General features: G+C 36.9%; 2 protein-coding genes across 3 annotated transcripts; both read right to left on the reverse strand.

Moving 5' to 3' along the window:
- Nucleotides 1-5,483: 5,483 nt before the first annotated feature.
- Nucleotides 5,484-12,039, reverse strand: LOC108679263. 2 transcript variants are annotated; one of them, XM_018167857.2, is made up of 5 exons: nt 11,935-12,039; nt 9,907-10,726; nt 8,413-8,513; nt 7,374-7,562; nt 5,484-7,027 (listed from the first exon to the last, which is right to left on the reverse strand). In XM_018167857.2, the coding sequence occupies exons 2-5, from the start codon at nt 10,694-10,696 to the stop codon at nt 6,944-6,946; spliced, it is 1,164 nt and encodes a 387-aa protein (XP_018023346.1). In that variant the 5' UTR covers nt 10,697-10,726; nt 11,935-12,039; the 3' UTR covers nt 5,484-6,943. The 2 variants fall into 2 exon arrangements, with proteins under 2 accessions (XP_018023346.1, XP_047736602.1); XM_047880646.1 differs by lacking the exon at nt 11,935-12,039 and adding an exon at nt 11,894-11,933.
- LOC108679252 lies at nt 11,963-20,875 on the reverse strand. Its single transcript, XM_018167846.2, has 10 exons — nt 20,690-20,875; nt 20,174-20,409; nt 18,757-18,848; nt 16,997-18,385; nt 16,489-16,844; nt 15,976-16,039; nt 15,446-15,583; nt 14,146-14,281; nt 13,692-13,842; nt 11,963-12,054 (listed from the first exon to the last, which is right to left on the reverse strand). Exons 4-10 carry the CDS (start codon nt 17,917-17,919, stop codon nt 11,963-11,965), a joined length of 1,860 nt encoding a protein of 619 aa, XP_018023335.1. The 5' UTR covers nt 17,920-18,385; nt 18,757-18,848; nt 20,174-20,409; nt 20,690-20,875.
- Nucleotides 20,876-22,714: the final 1,839 nt, after the last annotated feature.

Below are 22,714 nucleotides of genomic sequence, written 5' to 3' on the forward strand. Positions count from 1 at the left end.
GGCAGTTCCTGTTGGTGAGTTAAATTATTTTTTCAGTTCCCGACTTATTCAAATCTCATTTCCAGTGTACACGAAGTATATTGATTAACTAACTCATTATACTTGTTATCCAATATTTCACTACGGTGGAATCCAAAATTTTTCTTTGTCAAATTAACAGTCAATACCCGTGGGTTTTAAATTAATAGTTTCCTATTAATTAGAAACTGCATTCGCCTCGCAATAAATTATTTGAATAGACTAAAAAAATTGTGAGCTCTCAAAAATGACGTTTTTATTAACTTTTGTTGAAAGCTAAATTAATACTAATTTCTATAATATCTAATATTTAACGCAAGAACAGTTAATTTGAATAGTGAAACTACTGCATTTCATTTATGAAAAATGGAATACCTCAAAAATTAGTAGGTAACACAAGTCTATGTTGAACATGTCATAATATTGCAATTGGTTCTCTTGGAACCAATCTGTTGTATGCATCGTGCGTTCTGCCTCCTTTTTTAAACGAAAAGTTATTTTTGAGAGAATGTTTAACCATTATGTTCATTGTGCCATAGGCTTAGGGCACGCTAATGAATTCTAACGACAAATGATGCAAGGAGGGTAGACGAAAGATATGTGTTGTGAAGTAATTTTTTCAATATATTTACGAATGACTTGAGAGTAGGAGAAAAAAACTGTTCAATGGCTTAAAAAGACTTAGACCAGTTAAGAGGTGCATTAATCTTAGTCCAATCCTGGCGAAGACTCATGAATAGCTTATCTTTGGAGCCTGCCCCTTTATCGGTTCAAACTCCACCTACGCAATGTTACGGGCTTCGTGGTTGGCCTTTCTAGGGAACCTCGCGGCAGCCAGTCGCTCGACTGCGTTTGAATTATCCGCCGCCCAGTTTACCCGCGCATTGCCTTTAGCCGCCAATCACATTTGTAATTTCCTTGCAACTTCCAATCGTCTTGGCAAGTTTCAATTCATGCAACCTTGTAGATCCGATTTCAAATTTTGCTCCTCCTATTTAGCCGAATTCTATATAAGAAAACTTATTAAAAGATTGTGGAACCGAATTGAAATTTTGGTGAGGCGATTTCAAATCTGCTTCAGTTTCTAAATCTCCCTTTTATGGTAAGGCTTCGGTTAATGAACCACGGCTATTTTTATCATAACTATTTCGTTGCACTTTATGTTATGGCATAATGGCACATCTTGGAAAGAACGAGAACTATTTTGACGATTCATCACTGAAACGACTAAGTTCACAGATTGTACTAATCTCAATTAACAGGAATAACTAATACTTCATACTGGCGTATTCTGGCCGAAATTCTGCTATCAAGTGCAGGGTTCTCATGCGGCATTGGTTGCCGAATAATGGGCTCGTTTACAACCGGATGATAAGTCATTTCTGAAGGCATTTTATCGGACGCAAGATGGCGTGCGCAGCAATCTGCAAATCCAAAGTTTCACAGAGAGACATATGGTACATTATATTACCTTAAACTGCTGTTATTTGCCGTCGTTTCAAACTGACAGAAAATTCAAATTTGTCAATTCAATTTTAACACACGATTATGAGAGTATGATTATAAAAAAAGGAGCAAAATTATTTTCTGATCATATCGTATATATTTTTTTTACTGGATTAGTAATGCCCCTGTAAGGCTGTAAGTAGCTAAAGCCGGAATTATTTATTCCTATTATTGAATATATATTTTTGCCAAATAAAAATTGATCTTCTAACAAATCATCTCCAGTGTTTTTACGAACTCCACATTATCTGTTAATGAAAACTAAAAGTCGAGGAATTTATTCTTGTGCAAGTTTAATGAAAAACTCCATTTTCAAGAAATCGATTGACTTTTTAATTAAGGGACTCCATTATTTCTTCCGGTTTTACATTATTCAATGGTCTATAATCTTGATTATGTTATTAATCTTCTGTTTCAATTTCAACAACACCTCTCGCTAGCCACTCTATAGGTACAATGAAATTTCAGTTTTTAACGGCCATGTATTATTATATATAATCTCTATATACTTCATTGTATACCAGTTCTGGGTTCATTTCGAACGAGCTATATCTGGTAATGATTTTATTTTAGTTGTTAAGGACATGTAGCTTTCTTCTTGCGCAGATGGTTAAAAACGATATATAGCTATAAAAACAAGGTGTTAGGAAGAAAAACAGAGATATTAATGCACGAGTGCCGATATATAATGTTGCTCATAGCCTTATACCAGAGGGGAAATTCTGCTGAAATGGAGGTGAAATTCTGCTGCAAAACGCCTGAAATTCTGCCGCCTGATTCGGGGGAAAAACGCCTGAACTTCAGGCGTTTTTCGGCAGAATTTCACCTCCATTGCAGCAGAATTCAGAATTAAAGCAGAATTTCACCTCCAAGTCAGGCGACAGAATTTATCAGGAGGGTATTCAGAAACTGGACCACGTTAAGACAAGTGCGATCAATATTCACGGAAATTATGTAGAAAAGTAGATTGAGGTAGAGGCTTTCATGTAGAAATAAAATTATTGCGATATCTGTGCTCATCTCTTTTACAACACTTCTCTTTAACTTCACTTCTTGTTTGTTTGTTTGTTTGTTTGTCTGTCTGCTACAAATCTTATAATCGACATTTAACACACTTCTATCTCTCCAATCGATCTGAAATTTTGCACACTTGCGTAAAGTTGGAGACAATGCATAAATCAATTGACAGAATAAATAATTTTATAAAAAAAATTCAATGCTAAAAAATTTACAAAATAATTTTGTCTGCTACAATCTTATAATCGATATTTAACACTCTTATACTTCTCCAAATGATCTGAACTTTTGCTGCACACTTGCGTAAAGTCGGAGACAATCCATGAATCAATTGACAGAAAAAAAAAATTTTAAAAATTTAATTTTTTTAGATATAAAAAAATTAAAAATTCATATTTTTTAATATTTGAAAATGAAATTAGAAACTCATTGTACATGTGCAACATCAAAGACATTTGATTCCTTAGAAGTGTTGTCTTTGAAAATTAATTTCTAAACGCAATTATTTGATTCCAAAACGGTCCTTACTGGAAAATCATGCCTCGTATAGAATACACATGCATCGCGGGTATAAATAAGCTCATTAATTGCGACTTATTTCAACATTTATGCTTTTTATGCGAAGTATTATCGTCATTTATTGAATTGAATCACTTAATTCTCAATGAATGTCTGAAAGTTAATGGATTCGGTCCATTAGTTTAACTCGTTTAAACTATGTTCTTATATATTGCTGATATCTTTAGATTTGCAAACTGTCACATTTTACTTTTTTTGCTCGTGAGAAATGCGTTCATTAGTCGAATTATCTACATAATGAAATTGAAATACCAAGATTACACTTATCGCAAATAATCCGTGTTTTGCAGGAATTGTTATAGGAACTCCTACTATTCGGATTGATTGAGTCAAAATCCACGCGAGATCCAAGATTCTATCATGATGTCTGGTTGTTGATATGATGCTATCGTATTTCCTGATTTAGAGGTTGTCCAATGTACACCTGTAATATGATAACGATGGCTTGACGTGCACATGCAGGAAGGGAATGTCCGTCGAAATTCAATTTGTTACACGGAGGACGCTATATTGTGACGAAACAAATAACTACCATTAAGTAAGCTTCCTCAATTTTTTCCTGCTTGTCTTTGCGACGGAAAATTAATTTAATATGAAAGCTAGAAATATTGAACACATTTTGAAATTTTATTTTCAGCGTATTTCGGCTGAAGTATTCTACGTCAGTGAAATGTTTTCTACTTCCTGTAGTATTGAAATATTTTAATTAATAGGCCAACTCTATCACGCGCGGAACCGAAATTTTCGATCAAATGGTAACGCGGAAGATTCGATCGAATTTGAACGTTGCCAAACACTAAGTTAATTTTTTCCTTGAAAGAGTATAATTAAGTGTCATTCCTTTGTTCACTAGATAGACGCTAAATCAGCAGCTTCCAGCTATATAGAGCGTCGAACAAGCAGGTGGGATGCTACACGCGAGTAATGGAGAAGCGTCAATCCAGGGAGACTGAGGCAATGCATGCAAGCTTTCTTGTGTGACGCAGGACGCTGCATCGGAGGCAGCTGCCTCATGCACTTCCGCACCTCAGGCTGCTTGTCGACGGTCTCAAGTCTTTATTTAAAATTAATTGAATAAGTTAGGAAGAAGATATTACAAAGAAATGAATGTTCAACGAATTTTCCTCGAGTGGATAGCCAATTTTCATCTATATGTTGATCGCACAAAGCTCCTCTGTGTTATGTTATGTGTGAATAAAAATATACATGTTCTTTCATAATTTTCAGTTCTATGTTAAAGTCATGACGCTTGATACTCTATCTAGACGCTTTCTAATATTTTCTATAGCCGTATCAAGTCATAGCGCTATTTTGTCTGACCTTACCTTTGAATTCATATTTTTGACAGAACTTTAATATATAATGGATTACTTGAAATCACAAAAAATTACTGCAAAAATAATAATCGTCCTAGATCATGTCACAATTTTTAATTGTTAAATTTCGTTCCTCAAGATAAAAATGACTTTCAAGTCCACATTTTTCGTAGTTGTGAAAGGCTGTCTCGAGTATATTGAAACCTTGTACATCTTACAACATTGATGTAGTAACAGTAAATGGTCGGAGTTTCATATTTTCAGTGTAGTTGTCTGTACTATGTTACAGGAGTTAGTTTCCTTTTGATGAGGTTTCTCTTCCTTTGCAGATAATCGTCTTCGAAGATAAACCTTTTGACCGCGTCAACTGGTCAAAAATCAGCTTTGATTTATTACACACCAGTTGGAGAGACCCACCCATCTCAAGGCAACGAAGTGGCAAACCTGATACCAGTGTTCAGCGACTCCGAAATGGTTTGGTTTTACCTGCTATGCAACAGTCATTTCCACTTGGATTCTATACATAGATCAACCAATCATTCAACTGAAAAGTGCATCAAATTATAATTCACGTTCAGTTTAGCGTTGTCGAAGTCAATAATCATGTGGTGATTGTGGTCATCTAATTATATGCAAATTGAGTGTCAACTGAATGGATAAATAATCCTTTGATGTTTAATAGACATTTGAATTTCATGTTCACTTCCTTGATATCTAATATATATAGTTTGAATGTATACATACTTTTATCAAAATTTCGTAATTAATACTTAATTTGAGGTCTTCATTATATATATATATATACATAGATAAGTAAATCTTCCATAGTTATTTATTCGATTTCTCATGATGTTCATTCTTGAAAATTAGACAGAAAACTTTCTCAAATTTTGATTGGGGACCTATTTTAAAAGGATTACATATTGGCAGATATTGACTTTACCTCGTTCATCAATGATTGCTAAGCGAATGCATGTGAATAGATTGATTTTGCATAACTATATGTTAAAAACACTTTCAGTACACTTTCAGTAAAGTACAATTTCAGTACTTCTCGACGTGCTCTGAAATTTGCTGTTGTATCACCAAAGTGACCAAACAACTATGAACGCTAAGTAAACTGAAGCTACATGCACCCCGATTGTCACCTGCCAGAAATGTTTGCACGGCGATAAGCTGTCACCCCAACAGCCACGGCGGAACTGCTACTATCACTGTCAATGCTACTATTACTGCTATTGTCAGTCGTCAGCTCGTCGGCAGCAATAACTTCATCCTGCGCTCAAACATGCGCTCTCTGCGTTCCCTGAGACCCTTAAATGTGAGTGTACACCTCACAGGGAAGGAGCTCAGGCATGCATGGTAGCGTTAGAACGACTCGACAAATACATAAAATCATAATGGAAATGCGGAATGAACATTTAAACCTGACTAGATAATTTGAAAACATAGGATCTGCAACACGAATGAATCCTAATGTATTCTGCATTCCCTTAAATTAAATCATCCGAGATATTCGAGTAAGCTCGTTTCTGTTCAGAAGCGATTTTAACTTATCTTGTGACGAGGTCAATTCGTTAGAACCTCTTCCTAATACTCTGCCTGAATTCTCTAAATGTGTCAATATGAAGACGGATTTATATTACTTGTGAATGTAAACACCGCCTGAAAGTCTAAGAAGAGAGGGAATGACGAATTTCGTATTTTTGAAGCCTAATTTCAGCGCTGGCAGAGCAGCGGCATGCATTTTAGAGCGCCCTACACTGCCGGCTCTGAACGATCGCTTTGCTATCATCAGTTCAAGTCATCGTTGCAAGAAGTCTCACAATAACTGATTGGCCAAGACCCGCTATGCCTGCAACCGAAGACTTTTCATCACCCAGAAAATGTACACCGAAGACTTCATAACCCAGAAAATGTGCAGACGGAATTACACTTAATGAAAATGTTCCAAATGTGGAATATTCACAAACAACCCTTGTAATTTAGCCAATCTCAACAACAAAGTCGTCGTGTAAGTAAATCATGATACTAGTTGATGAAATGCGTATTTTTACGCTATGAATTGTGCATGAATTGATTTTACATTCATCTGAGATTTTCGTCGCAATTACCATTGCCTCACGTTGGTATGGGATTTCGACAACAATCACCTGGCAATTTCATCCATGTAAATCAATAACATGTCACTTCAAATCGCTTGCAATTCATAATACGAGACCTCAAATTTTACAGTTTCAGTGACGATTTTATATTAGCCGTTACGCATCTTATCTGTCAATACTCATTATCGCACATTATCATTCGATATTACCTCTCCCTAATTTATCCTTAATCCAAAAGAGTCGCTCGAAAATTTCGTTACTTTTACTAAGAGGTATTTACTCTCAAGGTTTTGTAAGGAACGCATTTATTTGAAAACAGAACAATGTATCAAAGCTTCTAAAATATTCAATGCATTTCGCACCTCATGACATATACTAATGGCCTCGTCGCAAGTTCTTGGACTATTTTGTATAGTTTCCTTCTTCGCCTCGTTGACGTTGTTTCAGGTTTCTCACCGTCTCGCGTCCACATTGCCCGCAAAAAGTCTGAAACATTACTCAAGATTTCAAAATGGTATTTGATATGGCTTGCCGATTTGATTTTACTCAAGATTGTTATTGTCGTGATCGACAATAACATTCGTCACAATACAATTGTACAATAACAATCGTTTTTGTCTCCATTCCTGTTTACTTTCATAAGATAACTGCTCCATCTTATCGGAAGATCCCTCCCTTTAAATCCTTGCAAGCGTAAAATACAATACTAGTTGATGACAATATTTACATAGAAGAATGGCCTTTGTTATCTATTCAATTAATCGAGACTCGAAAAAGTCAAACAGTGATTAATCAGACCATCTGGAGAAGCTACCAGAACCGAATCACTCACGTCATAAATGGTGTCCTTTATCCGAGATGTAGTTTCCTCGATGTTGCTTTTCGCAAACACGTATTCAACGACGCGCATCAGTGCTGACGCGATGTTGCAGAAGTCTCTAGTCAAGACGACCAAGAAGTAACCCATGATGCGCAAGCACACGCAGTATACCTCTGCCATTGACACCAGCACTACCCACATCTGTATCAGGCAACAATAATTAAATGATGGTTTTGAGGTCGGTAAACAGTTTAATGAGATGAAGGTATTTATATTAGGATTATTTAGGAGTGTAACTGATTTAGGATGGATACAGCATACGAGTGAAAAATGGCTAAAATCTACCCAAGTGTAGATGAGGAAGGTATTCGCATTTAAAACGAGACATCTCGACGAGTAGGCACAGGCTATAAAAAAAACCTACTTCAAGACGGTAGTATGACCATGACGCACAAAGAATACGTCTCGAGAAACTTATTTTTAGAATGCAAGATGAAGGTTAGTGCATTCTGGTAGCTATGAAATTGCGAAAGTTCCCCAGAACAGAAAACGGGATGGATGTAGCATAATGTTGAATTATGTGGCATTTTTTTTTGCTTATTCATAAGTTAATAATTTTGCGTCTTGTCGTTTAGATAAGAGGTTTTTCATTAACGGCCTGCCAAGTAGCGCAATTTTGTTTAAATCAACGTTTGAATGTGCCAACATTATTGTCTCATTATCATCACAACCTTAACATGCTGAAAAAAATGCCTCCTTTGAAGTTTTAATTGAGGAAATTAAATATTTACGGGCATATAATTAAAAGCTCGCTATAGTCTCGTTATAATAAAATCATCAATGCCTATAATGACAGCATTAATGGAAATCGATTTTTTTATAGTATATTAAAGGTTAAACTAGTTATAAAAGCTGGAGTTGAAACGTAATGGTAATGGCTTATGTTGAACTAGACCATCCTTATTAATTGAAGCCATAAAAATGTCTATATCTAAAGACTTCGGCTAAGTTTTTTTTTTGTAGAATATGAATAATGAATAGGTATACTCACAGGCAAGAGCAACAAGTTCAACATAAATCTTGGCAAATCAAGCCCCAGCGTCGAAATCACCTCTGTAGCCCAGTAATGGTAGAGGTGGCGACTGTAGGAACCTGTGGACGAGGTATTTCATCATCAGCCGAGTATTTCTAATAGCAATAAAGGCTCACTGACGGTCGATAGGAGTTCAAAATAGAAATTGTGCGAAAAATTTTAGTCCAAAGAAAACCGAAGGAATTATAAATTACTTGAGCCATTATATATGCATATACGCTACCACATTCAGAAGCCAAGGGAGAAGGAATGTTAATATTTCAAGTAACAACAATTGACGATGATCCAGTTCTTCCTTTTACTAATCAGCCCCATTTTGATAAGAATTTCTTTGAAATTGGCAGAAAAGCCAGCATCATATTCAGTAAAAGTAAGCAACCATTTGCGGACTTTAGATAAAAAAATTAGTCGCTTTGAGTTATACTATTTTATATCCATTCCAGGATTATTCGATTGCATAGAACTATTATGTGGATTCAAATTAATAAATAGGACGATACATTAGTAGCTAAAAGTTGATAAACGATTATAACGATAACGATTTCTATCTATCGATGATCTGTCCCAAGAAATATTACCTCGATTAAGATGTTATGGATAAAATAAATGGCGAGAAAAGTGGTTAGTAAAAGAATGAATTAGTAACTTGTTACATGAAGTTCACCAGTTTTGATGAAAATGTGTGAAAAAACGTAGGAAGTACTATTTCAATCAGTATAAACAGTCACTAATTAAACTAATCTCGTTACAGAATAACCAACAAATTGAATTATTTTTAGTTACTGTATATTTTATTTATTAGAAACAAGCACAGAATATTTATTCAGCTTTTGTGAGTCAGATTACCAGCAATCCACGTAAGACTTTCTTTGGCTATGATTAATGTATCTCGGAAACTGTAGCTCCAAAAATTTTTGTGAGGTCGTGAGGTATAAGTAGCAGCTAATTAGAATTATTCGTGGCATTTAATCCAACTAATAATTAAAGAACTAATTATACGTACTATTTGAAGTCAATAATGGGCCGCTGGGATCAGGAGGATGGAATGTTAATTGTAACGAATAGGAACCAAAACGTTTTACATTAGGCAGTAAGCGATTTAGTGACGTGAAAAATAACGAAAAACCATTCCTACGCCATCAATTTTTGCGTACTGGCACACCACCGTTTATAAACCACTGTTTTACAGACCTCCTCTGCGAATTGACGGTAACAAGTAACCAGCCTCTGGGGCCATAGTTTCAAAACTGCTAAAGTGAACGCAAGTACTTACGCTCTATTTTCTCGTCTATGATTGTTGGATTTTGCTTGAAAGGCCGTCAACGATTGCTGATGAACTTACGATCACTTAACTTTTTTTGAAAGTATGGCCCCAGGCCTTCAGACACAAACTTCAGACACTGACGACGATTCATGTATTCAAAGCCAAATGGTAAGAACTAAATATCTCGCCTGTATCTCCACCGTATGGTCTGACTCTGATGCAGCGGCGAACAGCAGCAGGGCGACTCTCTCCTGCTGGTCCCTGGCGTTTCGTTGTCACGGAGCCTTGACGATCAAGTTTAGTCAAATTTTGAAGTTCGACGTTTCCAGAAACTCTGCCATTTTCTTCATTTGAATCCTTTTCCATAGCTGATGGTGAAATGTTAGTTCCTCTGGGGCGGTTTTCTGATTTTAAGAGGGCTCTTTCTGGATGGTGTGCAAGCGCGGCAGTCTCATTATGTGTAGGGGTTCCACCATATCGAGAGCTCCAATGCACATCGCATTCAGACGTCTTCGTGCCTTGGTAAGCCGTTCCTCCAATTTCATCGTCGACAGATTTCGATTTAATAACCATTCGAGCGATAGGGTCGCCATTTAGAAGCATCAGCGCGTACTTTTGCTCGATAATCATTTTATCAAGAGCTTCGAAATCTATGTTGCTACAGTCGTCTCTGTGCTTCTGCAAATACCTACGCACCTTGTCGAGGATGCGTTCACCACCTTCAATTATTCCACAAGTCGCGTCTGATTCAAAATCATCACCTTGGGTGTGTACAAGACGTCGCAACAACGGTTTTTGTTCCACTATAAACTTGTCAATATCATCAAAATCCAGAACCACCTGTTTACTCTGCATAATCCGGCAGTTGTCGAGACACAGGCGCACACGGTCAAGAGGACAGTCAGGATTCCTGAGCTTCGTATCGATTTCTATTTCGAGTAATTCACAGTTTGGAGCAGACTTATGGAAGGCAGACATCTTGATATTTAGTAGCACTTATTACATTGACTGAAAGATGCAAAGAAAAAATGAGAAAATTTTAAATTAGAATCGAGTAAAATCAGTAAATTCACTAAGTGAAAAAAAATTACAACTTGGCCGTTTGTGTTGGTAGGCGTTCCAGGACTAACAACCAGGCAAATAACGGAAGTAAAATTTAACATCTGCAAAATTTTTAAATTACACAAAAATGAAGATTAACAATATCTATAGATTTATCACTTAGTGATCGAATTGTTATGAATTCAAGGTCATTTTAAAAGTGGAATACTGTAAGCAGCGCAAAAGGTACTATCAACGCGATCTCAAATTGAATACGTAGAAAATAAATCATCCTCCCACTTTTGTTCATTATACTTGTAAACGAATTACGATAAAAAGTATTCAAGATAATTTCCAAAATACAATATAAATGTAGCAATTTGCATAATAAATTTGGAAAACGTCCCATAAGCACATTTGCTTCACATAAACCTAACTTTAATGTTAAAAAAAAAACCTTCATTGAGGCATAGGTCACTCAGCAGATTCTGCACATACCTAACCGCTCGTCACTAAACCATAAAATACTGGTCAAAACTACGATTCCGTAGTTCGATACCCACATAATGATTACGAAGCCGTTAAGATCGCGCTAGAAAGATGTTCAGTTTCGTTCAAAAAATTTATAGTTGATATTTAAAGCCGGTGACTTGCGCGCTGTGGCGACGTTATAGGCATTTAAGGTAAGCTCAATTTGGATAGAAGTACTCACCTTGGTACAGAAACTAGATTTATCCGGCAGTACAATTGAAACGCTTTCGTATCGACTAACAAATAGAATGAAGCTGTTTAGCTGCTGACAACGAGGATTCAGATCAGCCATACAAATTGCAAAACAACTGCTTCAACAAACTGTACTACTATGCCAACGAAACGTCTCCAATACAATAGGGTAACCCGATACTTAGTCATTCTGAACAGCTGAAGAGAATAATTTCACCGGGATCCGTAATACTCCGCCCTCTGCCGTCAAAATTTAGATACATCTTTTGATCATTGCCAACGAAAAGATTTTCCATAGACCACGAGTTTCCTGATACAGCTTGAAACCAAGAATTGTCAACTAACATGACTAAGGAATGCAATTTATCTACAGTCGATACCGCTTAATCATTGCTTACACAATTGTCTTACTTAGAAAGATGTGTTGCAGGACCAGACGGCGCTCAACTCACCTCACCAACGTTCGTACGGCAATGCGCATTACGCACTTGCAGTCTTCTTCTTCTTCGGATCCGTTTTTTGAGGACTCGGTTGTTCACCACTGACCACCCGCCTCATAAACCACTTGCAGTCTGCAGAATACACGAGCAACACACTAGCAATTGTACCACCCGATCGCCACCTGGCGGTGAAATAGTCCATGACGGAGTAAGTTATAGGCCCTTGATTACTCATGCCGATAAAATTATTTATCAAAGACTAACAAACCATTCTCCTTGATGTTTCAACAAATTGGAGGCTTTCATGCAAATCAATTGTTCTGAAATGTACCTCAATAGAAGCATATGACAACATATACTATACAAGCAACACGTTCAGTTTTATCTAGTCTTACTTAGGGGTGCGACAGGGAGGACCCCTTGAAAATCGATGGAATTGAAATTCAATATGAATAACCAGATTAAATCAATGAGGAAGAAGTGTTAAAGTCGGGAAGCATCTGCAGTTTACGCATCAAGGGATAAATTTGAATTCAAATAAAGGGCAATGACCGATAGCTCGTGCAATGCAAATGCCCATAATGCACAAAACCAAAGTCAGAGGGATTATTTGGTCCTTCTCTGCCGTGCCCTGTTACTACTTCATGTCTTGGGGCTTCATGCACGCGTCATTAAGCTCTCTTAAAACACCAAAAATCGATAACGATTTCGACTCTCGTTTGCTATGGCGACATATATCTAAATCCGTCCTGTTAGTTTGGATGCAATATTAATCTTTAGCTATTGAGCCAATAATAATGGAACTTAAAAAGTTAATTTTGAGTTAATGTCATTTTTTGATAAATTCAATCGTTGTGATTGAGAATAACTTTACAAGAAACCCATACTTTAATTATTTCGAGTGTTTCCAGTAGTGACTGAAAGTCCTTTGACAAACAAGGTCATCACTCTGACGATAACAGGATAAATATTTTTTCCGTTTTTTTTTTAGTTTTACTTTTTGTTGAATGTCACTAATGCACATCGTTCGGAGAAAATTGCAAATTGAGATGTATTCGTGCCTAGTTTGCTTCAGCTTTGTTGTAATCGCAAACCAATCTAGTAAATATGTATTGCCTCTTTTAAAAATTCTTTGCATTAAAATAAATTCTTGTACTAGCACAACAATAAAATAAAAATTCAATCTAGTCTACATGGTTCAGGACTGTGAACATTTAGCCGTTCACAAGTTTTCACTCCTTAAAAAACTTGCCAGATACTTACGAGCAGTGATATTGCATCGCTTCAGCACACTTGTACATTCTTTTTGTTCATCACATGAAAGGGGCGCGATAAATGTACTACAATGCTTAAAGTATCATGGCGCGATTTGTATTGGCTGAACATATGACACTAAATAATTCAAGAATCCTTTTATATACAATACATATAATGGAATTCCTCGGCATTCGTTTTACACAAAAATTTACAGATGAACGGCCAGTTTCGAAGCAGACAGAAAAAAATTCAGATCATGGCAATAGTCATAACAGTCCTTGAAATCTAACATTGAGCGGCAAATCCAAATCACCTTAAGAAGAAAAATTCAACGAAATTTTTTATTATTGATGAAGACGCGTTTTTACTTCTACTTGTGACATAATTTCAGTATGCCCATGGATGTTTTTGCGCCAAATACTTTTCCCACCGCGTAAATCGAGAGGTCTGCCATGACACAAAAACAAAACCTCAGCTCATTGTCATTCCATTTCCCTTAAAAATATGCGCACCAATAGCATCAATAATAGCAGCCTCTCTGGTAAGAGCCTCGGCGCAGATGGAGTGATGGAAAAAGTTCAGAGAAACAACGCCGTTGCCTTCACGCCAGAGTTTGGCAACACGTTGTGCTTGGGCGCTGATCTTCGTGCTGCGTGAATTACCCTCAACATGCAAAGGAAAACCTCCAGTATTACTTAATAACAAACAAAAAAATTTTCTAGTAATATTTCGTTTTTGCACTGACACTTGGTGACATGGCTACAAAGTCAACTAATTCTAAAGAAATTTGGGCTTCGAACTGTTTACAATTTTAATGCAAGTTCCAGATGACAAAAAATCTACATTTTTTTACACCACATACAAAATGTCAACTTTCGTTTATCTTGCATCCTACCGCGGGCAGTAAAATTGTACAGAAGGAATTTAAAGCCAAATTATTACTAATAATAGGTGATAAAATATTACATGATGCTCCTCGGCGTTGAAAAGTTTCAAAGCCTCGTATAGATGTGCGTAGGGGCGATTTTTGGTGCCTTTCCCGACGTAGAATATTGAAGATATGAACACCTGGAAAACCTCTTGTGGACCGAGCGAGTGGACTCTGCAAAAATATCATGATAGATCAGATGCGTTCAAATAAAAAAAAGTTTTTACAAAATATGGCCTCCTAATCCTATACGTTATAACTACCAGTCGACAACACTCAAAAGCAAACATTGGACATTAGCATTCACTCTGAAGTCACTTAAGAGTCCGTAGTCTCTCTCGCGCCCTGCAACCACTTTAAATCTGACTTTATCAATGCATCCGATCCGACGCCGAGGCAGACCTGGTGACAGCGGACACTGCCACCTACAAAACAATCACCCACCCAAAGCTAGATTATGCCCCAATCTGCTAAACTTTGACCTTCAGTGTTGCGAGCCTGCATGGCATACAGAACTCCGTCTTGAGGCTCGCCACTGACAGCTTAAGATGACCCTGATACACAGAGACAGAGGTCCTTTCTTTGGCCACTCAGCACGATCTCGTATGTTCAAACTTATTTTGACAGAGCGTTCTTCAGACCCACCTTCCTTTTTTCCCGCTCGTTTCCCGCCCCTCTGAAGGACATACTAATGAAAACTACTCAGTGATCTTACTTTGGCCATCTCGTAGTTCATTTCTTAGTCGACAGCAGCTTGTCTGCTGGCCCCTATGGGGATGCTAGGTGTACCCAACCCAACCTCATTGGGTAATCTCTCATACCGCGAAGATCGCTGAGAACAACAGCTGCCCGTCAACTTCCTACCCATGCACCCTCTCCCCCAATCGTTCTACGATGGTTTAGCTGCGGTCGACTATTGCAACCACCTTACGTCCCACTCTTTGCAGGAGGGGCGCTACTCTGAGTGTGATACTCCTTCACTCCACACAACCCATTTTCTCCTGTCCGTCGACCTCATGGACCGCTCGTCTCCACACTGTGGGACAGTTTAGTCCAGGCTGCGACATTCAGAACCTCCTATCATTTGCCTACCTCTTTCCTCTCCGAGTCAACCCTCCCCACCCTGCCTCACGCCCTCCACCCCTCTCAGCGCGCCAAACTTGTCGACGTTACGACCAGCAATAAGCCCTCGCCAGAGCAACAGCCACTCTTAAAAAGAGAACCTTGCCAGTTCCTCATAAGTGAACACTAAAAAATAGTCACGACAAAACGGCACTAAATAATAGCTTACTTTAACTTCCATAATGAAGATGTAATAATGCACATGGAAAAACTTACCGCACTGGCAGGTCACACGTCACTGATGGATCCAACAACAGGTAGTTGAAACACACACGAGCAGTTCCCCCACGCCAGTAATCCACGGAACGAGGTTGCGAAAAAGCACGGCTCACAATTTGCTCCAACTCCACATACCTGCAAAAAAAAATAGTCTTTTTAATAAAAACATGCGCTAACGTGAACTTTTCTGCACAACTAAGTGCATTTTTACTAATATCTGGAAATGTACAAGATCTAATATCGCACGAGTGCAAAAAAAATCAGTCATAATTTCTGGAACACATTACTGATGTAAATCAAACTTATTTCTGATTAAGTTCTCTCCAAATGCAGCTTTAGATTGATATATTCGTTCTCCTATTCTACAATTAGGAGCAAAAAGGACCAACAAAGCTGAAAGCTCAAAAATCGAAATAGCTACAGTATTCTATCGAATTAAAAGTATGGAACGCATATGAAATTGATACTAATTGTAGGTACACATGTTTATTAAAACAAATCCTGGCGACAATTTCCAGTACCGGTACCTGTCCCAAGGAACCTTGTCCGGATGCAGGAGAGCTTGCTGCAGCTCGCGAGGGTAGACCACATCTGATTGATTTTAATAATAATAAATTAATGAATATTCACATATTATAATCTGTTCTACACTAGGTATTTATCAGTTACTAATAGCATACTCACCAGTCGCTTAAAAGACAATCATAATTTTGTCATAATTAAATGCAATTTTTAAGAATATTTCAAATGCCATGTTTCAAACATGCCATTCAAATGCCAATATTTCAAATGCCTGTTCATTGGGAAATTCGGTCGAGAAACCAGTCCATACGCGTTTCAACGTTAAGGAATTAACATAATATTAACATAACATAAAAGCAATTAAATTTTTTCATTCTTTTATAAGTGCCTATTTGAACTGAATAATTGAAATACCCTGACAATTAACTATCCTGGAAGAAACCAGCCTTGCACGATATAATATTAGAGACTAAATTTTACTCTATTCTTAGGTAAACACCACAATTGTTTAGACTAACCTTTACCCTCTTGGACACCATCAGTACAGCCTTTTCTAAGGCGATGAAGAAGGCGTTTGTAGCTTTTGACGGTACCGTCAGAGATGGGTCCCAGAACGGGCGTTTTAGCTTCTATCAGCTGCTGCTTTAAAGCTTGAGTAGACAATTCAATAATGCTTGCAGGCAAACTGGTCAGAGCACTGCTAACGTTGCTGACAGAGTTGCTCTTGGAGTTTATATGGGAATCAGGGTTGTTGACAACACTTACATGTCTAGAGTCAGGGTTGTTGACAGCACTGCAGCCTGGGTTTTCAGCGAATGAACAATGGGCCTCTGAGATGCTGAGCATTCTTGAAAGAGCACTCAAGCAGCAAGTCCTGGAAAAGAAATTAACCATAAAACCACAACTCTCTACAGTGACAAATTACTCATCAATCAAAAGAAACTCTCCACATAAAAAATATGCTGAGGCAAAACTTTTTTTTTTTTAACTGAGCTACCTGTCTGTGTTTTTTTAATGAATACTAACCCCGAACCGCAAGTGGAAGTCGGACCTCTTCGTTCAATTAGCTTTATGCCATTGACCTTATCTTCGTAAATATATTCTTCAACTAAGGAGACTGTTGGCGCTGCGCTAAATCCACCGGAACTCTCTTGATATTCCTCCCCTTCCCTCTTTTCAAATATATCATTCACATCTAATGAAATGGTAAAATTTTTGGGAAATTTTTTGCGATTTCGGAATGTGATGGGGCAGTTACTCAAACACCGTGAATCCTTTTCACAAAACTCGTTTTTATTAATGCTTTCTGGATGATCGATGATTTCAACCGATTTAGTGGAGAGGTCAGCTTCGCAACCTGGTAAGTCCATCTCACGTACCTCATTTTTATTGTTCGAATTATTTACATCAAATGACTCTGTAATTGTTTTACTGGTACAAATTTTACAGATTTTAAAAGAGTTATTTATCTCTTTATCACAACAGTTTATGACTTTAGTGGCGTTTCGACTTTCATCACTACTAGAAACCTCATGAACGGAAGGCTTCGAAAGAATTTCATAGTTGTTGTTCATATCCTCATTGCTAGTCACTCTGTTCGTAGAACAATAAACTTGACTAAATTTTTTCGTGAAATCCAAAGCAAAAGGCACCACATCTCGATTCTGGCCTACATTTTTCCATGACAAAGCACTTGCATTAACCACAGCTGGAGTTATATCCTCATTTCCTTGTTTCAACCCAGAGGCATGGACCATATTTAACTGACTTGGTTTCTTCCCATCGCCAGGAAATTGCAAACCATTGGGCATGGACGTTTTAGAAATACGTGGATATTTTGGAGGCAGCATTTTAGATGCATCATTGGGTTCAGTGCTAGCATCTTTAGAAAACAAAACTGCTCCACATTTATTGATAGACTCAAATAAATCTCTACCACGGACACACATATCTTCTTCACCACGACTACATACAACTTTAGATGTATATTTTTCAGTGTACGTGATCGACACATGTGCTTCAGTGGTAACTGTCAACGCGCGAGATTTTATTCTTTTCGTTATGTTTCATGATAAACCCACAAGATTTTTCTAAAATGTTATCAGACACTATTGACTCCTTCAATTCAGAACACTGGTCAAGATAACTAAAAAAGCTCAAATAATCATTCGGTTTTAAAAATGCATTGTTGAGGACTGTTTGCAGCGTATTATCTGGCTCAAAACAAGAAATCTCCGACATATCAGTACGTGTATTCCATGCGCCAGAGTACGAATTTTCATCATCATAAATGGTGAGCGAATCCAAACCACTCATGGCGTTGTTTGGGAGATTTTGTTCCTGGGAGGCGACAGAAGAAGGAACAGGTCGTGATGGCACTGTGAAATTTTGGGAGGCATTGCCACATTGCAGTACCTGAAAATTTATCATGATCAGAATAGAGAAACGTACTTCCTTAGACTTGAGGTGAAAATAAAATGCTTAATAAATTGCTATACACCTGGGTGGGAGACTTGAGAGAAATTCATTAGATGAAAAAAAAGCTCATCTAAACAACTGTAGAAACTGTTTTTCCTTTGATGCTATTACCTAAAAATTATATTTGAGAAATACTAGCAAATGAATACCAAAGCAGTAAGCAAAATCCTCATGCACACACACATATGGTTGGCTAATGAAAATAATAGCCAGGTAACCCTATGCTTTTGATTCATAATCGACTATTAAACAACATTGTTCAGCCTTATTTAAAGAACTTTCAGCTAAAAGTTTGTCAAATTTCGCACCCAGTTTGCAACAGATGTCACACACGATTGGAAGCTCCCGTCCAGAGAAGTCAGGTGGTAGCTATTGGGGATAACAACTGCTCCTCTGCGCCCTGAAAAAAATATGTTATTTGTACAAGTGAATAGTAAATATCATCTCATATATTTTTAAATATAATGTTCAAATAATTTCACTATAAAGCGCTACTTTGAAATGTAGCGGCCGCTACCGCTACCGCTACATGCTCTAAATGTAGCGCGCGCTACCGCTACCGCTACACCCACTAGATTGTAGCGAGTGCTACCGCTACCGCTCCAGTAAAATGTAGCGCCGCTACATTAGCCGCTACAATGGCCAAAATTATTGGAAATCTCTAAATATTCATTGTTCTGCCATTGGGATTTACTCATAAACATTTAATGATACTAAAACATTTTCAAAACATATCAATGCAACTTTATTGCAATTAACCCAACCAAACTAGTACGGGTTAGATACAGTAAATAAAAGTTACAGTTATTTTTATGTTTTACCTTCACTACATGGATGTCTACTATAATCTACCAATCTCAAAAATTATCAACTTATACATATAAAAAATCAGCCTTTTGTTTGTATATATATGTGGATTATTTTTGAGATTGGTAGATTAAAGTAGACATCCGAGTAGGGAACGTGAAACATAAAAATAACTGTGTAAAAATAACTGTAAGCAAACTGAAACAGTGAAACATGAAAAAATACCTGTAAGTGGTAACTGGTAACAACTTAACAAGTAACAACTAACGTGTTGACACTAGTAACAGGCTAAAAGGTTGACAACATTACACCGAAATCTTTCGTACAGTTTTATTCTGTAATTTATATTATGTATGTATCATGCTGCTTTTTAAATAATATTTAATACTATTAAGTAAAATCTAAAGGCTTTATCTATAAATGTAGCAGTAGCGCTGTAGCGGCAAAACCTCGTATCGCTACATAAATATGTAGCGGGCGCTACCGCTACCACTATATTGCCTTAAATGTATCACCGCTACCGCTACTGAAAATGTAGCGGCCGCTACATGTAGCACGCTACTGCCCACCTCAGATTGTGCCTCACCTCCAGCAAACTAAATTTCCTTTTGAATTTTTCAATCGTTTGCAACATCCTGTTTGTTAAATAATTATTTTCCATGTACATGATAACTCCTTGATTAACAAGACTAGCAGCTTAACCTGGTATTGTCTAGGATACATACAACAAGATTCACATTGATCATTTTAAAACTTAAGTAGTAACAATAATAAGGGAAAACACAATCAACTCCTTGCTTGTTCAATGCTCTTTTAAAAGTTTGAAGAAAATTGAAATTTTGTACTTCCTCAGCATGCAGAAAATAACCCAACTGTATTGAATAATAATTAGGTTCCTGTTGAAATGTGGCAACTCACAGAATGTGAGAGTGGCAGGCTCATGCACATCCAGCTCATCAGAGTTGGTATCATTGAGAGAGTCATGTAGAATAGCAAGGGCCTGGTTGGCTCCAGTAGCTGCAGCAGCATCAATTGGACTGGAGTATGATAGATCATGTAGCAATGGGCAGCCTCCAGACGCCAAGAGAGCCTCTACAACCAATGTGAAGTTGCGCTCTGCAGCCAGGTGAAGAGCAGAACGGCCACTTGCATCCCTGCAATTGAAAAAATTTGGTAGTGAATTTTAGAATGAATATATAATGACTTCTCAAATAGAAGTGGTTCTTTTTACCTACATGATTTGTCGCATACCGTAACAATAGGCATAAACACAGTTTGAAATATTTCACTACTCAATACCAAAATTCTATATATCAAAATAAAATTCAAAAGTAAAAAATCATGGATACTGTTACCTTTACAATCTTTAATGTGTAAATAATTAGGTCATGTATCAATAGCTGGATGCATTTACATTCTGCAATACAAACTTACTGCAAATTAGGATTGATTCCCTTTGATAGATGAAGCTTCACAGCTTTGAGCACAAGCTTTTCATCAGCAAGGTGCAATGCTTCATGGAGTGGATAATTCATCCCTAGGTCATTTGAATTTGCATGAATACATTTGATACTAAAATTTTCTCAATAAATGAGGTACAAGTACAACTATATTTTGTTCATAAAATTTCTAAAATTGGAAAAAAAAAATTTCAGATGAACATACTAGTAACTTGTACAACAGTAATAAAAACTTATAAAGATAAATCTCAAAACATTTATAAGGATGAATACAAATGAGAAAAATTAGAATGGAAATCGCCAAAATATTGTGATCCCATCAATGAAAAGCTTATGTTACTGAAGCAAAGTTTATAGCACAAAATCACTCTGTGATTTCATGGAAATTTTAGCCATTGAAATGAAGTAATAGGTAATTTATTAATAATAAACTTAAAAAAAAATCAGGGTCTCAATGACAAACAAAGAAATTAGTGTAACACATATCATAATTTGTGCCAAAATTTTATCTGATAAACTCATAAAAAGCCAATTTATTAATCAATTGAAGCTATAAAGCTTTTGCTATCAATTCCAAGAATCCTATACAGAACAAAATTCTGGCATGAAAATTGTTTTAGAGAACTTTGAAAATGTATTCATAGCAAAAAAGCTCACATTTTCAAAAATAACAAATTTCTTAGAGCTGCAAATTAGATATTGTGGCTATCAAAACACTATCAAAGTCAAAAACAGAATTGTAAATTTTTTCTTTATTTGCATGTAAATGCATAAAAATTGCCAATGCTTGCATGCCAAAAAAAAAAAAAGAAATAAATAAATAAAGCTGAAACCACCCTAAAATATGACAAAACATCTCTGGTCAATTTCACCTGTTTGTATTGCCCTTGACCAATTTCTTAAGTAAAGTGTAGGAAATATGATGCATTGTCTTTGAATTCTCTAAATTACCTATGAACCAATCTTTTTACAAGAATTCTCAGAAAATTCTGCCCTATATTCCTGACTGTTTGCACGACAGTGTGCTGGGGACAATTTTATATACCTACCTAGGCAAGTGTGACTGTGAGGAAGGTAAGTAAATTCCTAAGGAACCTACCAGAAAGTAAGTAAATTAGCACATTGTCAGTCAGTCAGCACTCAGCAGGCATAAAAATGCCTTATTTTCAAGTAATACTGTCATAGGCTGAAACTTTCCAACCATTTTTAGAGCCGCAAGATTGCCACACCCCACTACCATCATCTGTCAATGACACATAAGTCACCACTTGACAGAAACTTCACATAAGTCAAAACTTATCAATAATAACCATATAATGCTGGTCAACATTGCAATTTGTAGGGTTTAATAATCACAAGGTGACTCGTTATGACTATGAAGTATTTAGCTATTTTGATGGCGCTAGCTGGGATGACATCATCCAGCTTTGTTTATAAAATAGATGGTTTCTATCTAAGGCCAGCAACTTAATTGCTGTAATGATGTTATTGGCATTGAATTTTGGTGGTAAATAAATTATTTCCTATCTGAATGGCTAATTTTATGATTGACTGTTGCAAGGGATATTGATCACTTGACTGTTCACCACTTCCTATAAGACTGTCAACATGGCTTTACTGTCAGTAGTTCCTGCACCACTAACCTCTTGTCTACATTGAATAATTTTACTTTCCTGCTGGAGAAAATGGAGCCAGTAGATCCAGTGTACCTCAATTTTGCCAAAGCATTTGACAGTGTTGTGCATGAGCAGCTGTTGTGTTAAGTGAAGTTGCTGTGAATAGAGGGAAACATATTCCAATGGATCAGATTTTCAAGTAGGTAGATGACAAGGTGTCAGTATTAACGGAACTGCGTCAGACTGGGCATCAGTGCTCAGTGGCATGCCACAAGGAAGCATTCTTGGGCCTGTTTTGTTCATTGTTTTTATAAACAATGTGCCAGAAGTAGTGTCAAGCATGTGCTTCATGTATGCTGATGACACAAAAGTTTAAAATACAG

Source organism: Hyalella azteca, unplaced genomic scaffold (genome assembly GCF_000764305.2).
Source record: "Hyalella azteca isolate HAZT.00-mixed unplaced genomic scaffold, Hazt_2.0.2 contig5817, whole genome shotgun sequence".
Classification (NCBI taxonomy): Eukaryota; Metazoa; Arthropoda; class Malacostraca; order Amphipoda; family Hyalellidae; genus Hyalella; species Hyalella azteca.

What these genes read in the sequence shown, in the direction of transcription:
- LOC108679263 (XM_018167857.2), bottom strand. Translation starts at nt 10,696, where the DNA reads ATGTCTGCCTTCCATAAGTCTGCTCCAAACTGTGAATTACTCGAAATA. An exon ending in TGAACTTGTTGCTCTTGCCT is followed by an intron (nt 7,563 to 8,412) that starts GTGAGTATACCT and finishes TGCCTGATACAG; the next exon opens with ATGTGGGTAGTGCTGGTGTC. An exon ending in TAAAGGACACCATTTATGAC is followed by an intron (nt 7,028 to 7,373) that starts GTGAGTGATTCG and finishes GTAATGTTTCAG; the next exon opens with ACTTTTTGCGGGCAATGTGG.
- LOC108679252 (XM_018167846.2), bottom strand. Translation starts at nt 17,919, where the DNA reads ATGTGTGTCCGTGGTAGAGATTTATTTGAGTCTATCAATAAATGTGGA. An exon ending in GACAAGGTTCCTTGGGACAG is followed by an intron (nt 15,584 to 15,975) that starts GTACCGGTACTG and finishes TTTTTTTTGCAG; the next exon opens with GTATGTGGAGTTGGAGCAAA. An exon ending in ACGTGTGACCTGCCAGTGCG is followed by an intron (nt 14,282 to 15,445) that starts GTAAGTTTTTCC and finishes ATATTTTTGCAG; the next exon opens with AGTCCACTCGCTCGGTCCAC.